The sequence below is a fragment of the Arachis stenosperma genome, chromosome 3 (genome assembly GCF_014773155.1).
Source record: "Arachis stenosperma cultivar V10309 chromosome 3, arast.V10309.gnm1.PFL2, whole genome shotgun sequence".
Lineage (NCBI taxonomy): Eukaryota > Viridiplantae > Streptophyta > Magnoliopsida > Fabales > Fabaceae > Arachis > Arachis stenosperma.
Window position 1 is genome coordinate 52,674,833 of NC_080379.1, and position 3,402 is coordinate 52,678,234.

Below are 3,402 nucleotides of genomic sequence, written 5' to 3' on the forward strand. Positions count from 1 at the left end.
GGTCTTCCTTGGAGTTAAACGCCAGTTTGTAACTTGTTTTTGGAGTTTAACTCTACTTTGCAACTTGTTTCTGGCGTTTAACGCCAGAATAGGGCAAAATGCTGGAGTTAAACGCCAGTTTACGTCATGTAAACTCGGGCAAAGTATAGACTATTATATATTGCGGAAAAGCCCTGGATGTCTACTTTCTAACACAGTTGAGATCGCGCCATTTGAATTTATGTAGCTCCAAAATTTCCATTTCGAGTGGAGGGAGGTCAGAATCCAACAACATTAGCAGTCCTTTGTGAGCCTCTGAATAAGATTTTTGCTTAGGTCCCTCAATTTCAGCTAGAAAATACCTGAAATCACAGAAAAACACACAAACTCATAGTAAAGTCTAGAAATGTGAATTTTGCTTAAAAACTAATAAAAATATTCTAAAAACTAACTAAATCATACTAAAAACTATGTAAAAATAATGCCAAAAAGCGTATAAATTATCCGCTCATCATTCCTCTTCCTTGGTTCTCATCCAAGAAATTGTTAAAGATCTCCAACTCAATGCTTCTGTGACCACCTTCACCTTCCCAGGGTGATAACTCATTTCGAAATCATAATCCCTTAACAACTCCATCCACCTCCTCTGACGCATATTAAGCTCTTTCTGATCAAAGATGTACTTAAGACTCTTATGATCAGAAATAGACGCTAAACCTCACTCCATACCGATGGTGCTTCCAAATCTTTAGTGCAAACACAATCGCCGCTAATTCCAAGTCATGAGTTGGATAGTTTACTTCATTCGGTCTCAGCTGACGCGATGCGTAAGCCACCACATTCCGGTGTTGCATCAACACGCAACTTAAACCCTTCAAAGAAGCATCACGGTATACTTCGAACGGTTCATGCGGTTCCGGCAAGATTATAACAGGTGCTGGAGTTAACTTCTCCTTCAAAGTTTGGAAACTCTTTCCACACTCCGATGTCCACACAACTAGCACTTCCCTTTTTCTCAACTTAGTCATCGGTAGTGCAATCTGGGAAAATCCTTCAATGAATCTCTGGTAATATCCGGCTAAACCCAAGAAGCTTCTGACTTACATCACCATTGTTGGTCTTTTCCATTCCATCACCGTTTCCATCTTAGAAGGATCTACAGTTATTCCTCCTTTGCTCACCACGTGACCTAAGAACTTCAATTCTTCCTTCCAAAACTCACATGTCGACAACTTAGCGTACAACTTCCGTTGCGTCACTCTGATTATCGTCATTAAGAAACCGAAAGTTTTCCTTAAACCAAATTCTGATTTTGTAATATTTGTCAAAATGTTTAAAGCAACTTCAATCTAAATGAGTCCATTGTTAAATCCTTATCGAAAGAGTAAAAAATCGTTTATTTGTAAATTAAACATTTTAAAGTATGATTTGTCTAAATTCATTGAAACCTTTAAATCAAAACTTGTCCATTTGAATCCCTTTTTGTTAAATTAAAATTTACAAACCAAAATCACAAGTGAACAAAATCTTAGGACTCACTTTTCCTTTTTAAATCGTATTATTTGATCAAAAGTTCCAATCTTTAGTTTCAAAACCAAATCATTCAAAACAGTTTATTCTAGACCAGGTCACTGTTGAGTTTTCAGAAAGGAGTCAAAATAGTTCACTCGAAAGTTGCCTACTTCAAACCATGATTTTCTTAAATTAAAACTTTTCAAATTAAATCCGTTTCAATAAGAGAAGTTGAAAACCATTTTCACATTTGAACAAAATCAGAGAATTCACTATTCGTTTAAACCATATCTCTTAAATCAAGAGTTCTGACTAATTCTCAAAACCAAATCATTTGAGCCAACATTCCAAACCAGATTAGAAATCATTCTAAACCTTAAAACTGCAAAATCATAGTTAAAAAGTGTAAAGGCATCAGTCAGTACTTCGACTGCCACTAGTGATGAACCGTGCCCATCATCCATGCAGGGAATCAACAAGACTCCTAGTCATACCTGTAAATCATTCCGGCACGTCCACCCTAATCGTTCTCCATTACTAGCTCGAAACCCTCTGCTATACCACTATAATCCTTCTCTCCCCATGGTTTACTCCCAACACAACTCTAAGGTCTTGTAATCCTAACGACGACTTTGCAAAAGATATAACCAAGCTATCCTCAGGTCCAGGCAGTATAACACTCAAAACATACGCTTACCTCTCATCGGAGGATCCGACCCCGTCGCATCACGTGCATCCAAAGCAAACACATGGCCTGACTGTTGATTCTGATCCTCCTCTCGGGTCTTCCCACGGCGACAATCCCTAACCAAATGTCCTGGTATGCCACACTTGTAACATAACTTCTTACTCAACTGGCATGGCCCACTCGGATGGTAGTTCCCATGCTCTTGACATTTCATATCAGAGGAGTAAGCTTTTGACCGCTTCCTTTCACCATATTTCTTGAAGTTTTGTCCCCTTGGCCCAAGGTAACATCTCGTTCCCTACTAGAGTTTCCTCCATGAGTGTTCCTTGATGAGGCTACCGTCCTTGCATATTCTTCAACAACCCTCGCATTGTCCACCAATTCAGAGAATCTCCTCATCTCCAATGGAGCCACAGCGTGTCTGATATCTTCCTTCAGCCCTACTTCATATTTGACGCATTTCCATCCCTCATAGGACTCAGGAGTACTCTGACTTATCCTTGAGAACCTACAGATAGAGTTCCTCAAATTTGCTGGTGTATTCTGCTATAGTCATGGACCATTGCTTCAGCTGTAAGAGCTCCAATTCTCTGGCCTCCCTTATTGACTCATGAAAGTATTTTCTGTAGAAAGCTTCTTCGAATAACGCCCAGATAATGTTTACGTTCTATTGGTGTCACAGTCGGTGCTCCCCTTGCCACCATTGTTGAGCTTCTTCCACCAGTTGATAAGTCGCATATTCCACGAACTTGTCATACGGTACAGATTGATTTAGCAATGCTCGCTCTACAGCTTGGAACCAGTTGTCTACTTCAGTATGGTTTGTCGAACCGTTGAAAACCAACAGGCAAGCTTTCCAAAAAGTAGCTAAAGTCCTCAGGACACTGATAAACCGATATTTTATGATATATTTTGTGCTGAATTCAAGTGAATTATTCAATCCTTCACCCACTTATTCATGTGAAATTGCATGGTTTTACTTTCCCTTCCTTATTATGTGATGTATGTGAAAAACATGTTTCCTAGGCTTTAAAAATATTAATTTTAATTACCTTTTATTGCCATTCGATGCCGTGACTTGTGTGTTAAGTATTTTCAGATCTTCTAAGGCAGGAATGATTTAAAGGATGGAAATGAGACATACAAAAATGGAAGGAAAACGCAAAATGGAGTTTTTGAAGAAATTGGCAGCGACGCGAACGCATGGACGACGCGGCCGCATG

At 39.2% G+C, this 3,402-nt stretch overlaps 1 protein-coding gene across 1 annotated transcript; it reads right to left on the minus strand.

The window, feature by feature from the left end:
• Positions 1-677: 677 nt before the first annotated feature.
• Positions 678-1,007, minus strand: LOC130966113 (uncharacterized). The gene has a single exon (XM_057890878.1). The coding sequence runs from the start codon at positions 1,005-1,007 to the stop codon at positions 678-680; it is 330 nt and encodes a 109-aa protein (XP_057746861.1).
• Positions 1,008-3,402: the final 2,395 nt, after the last annotated feature.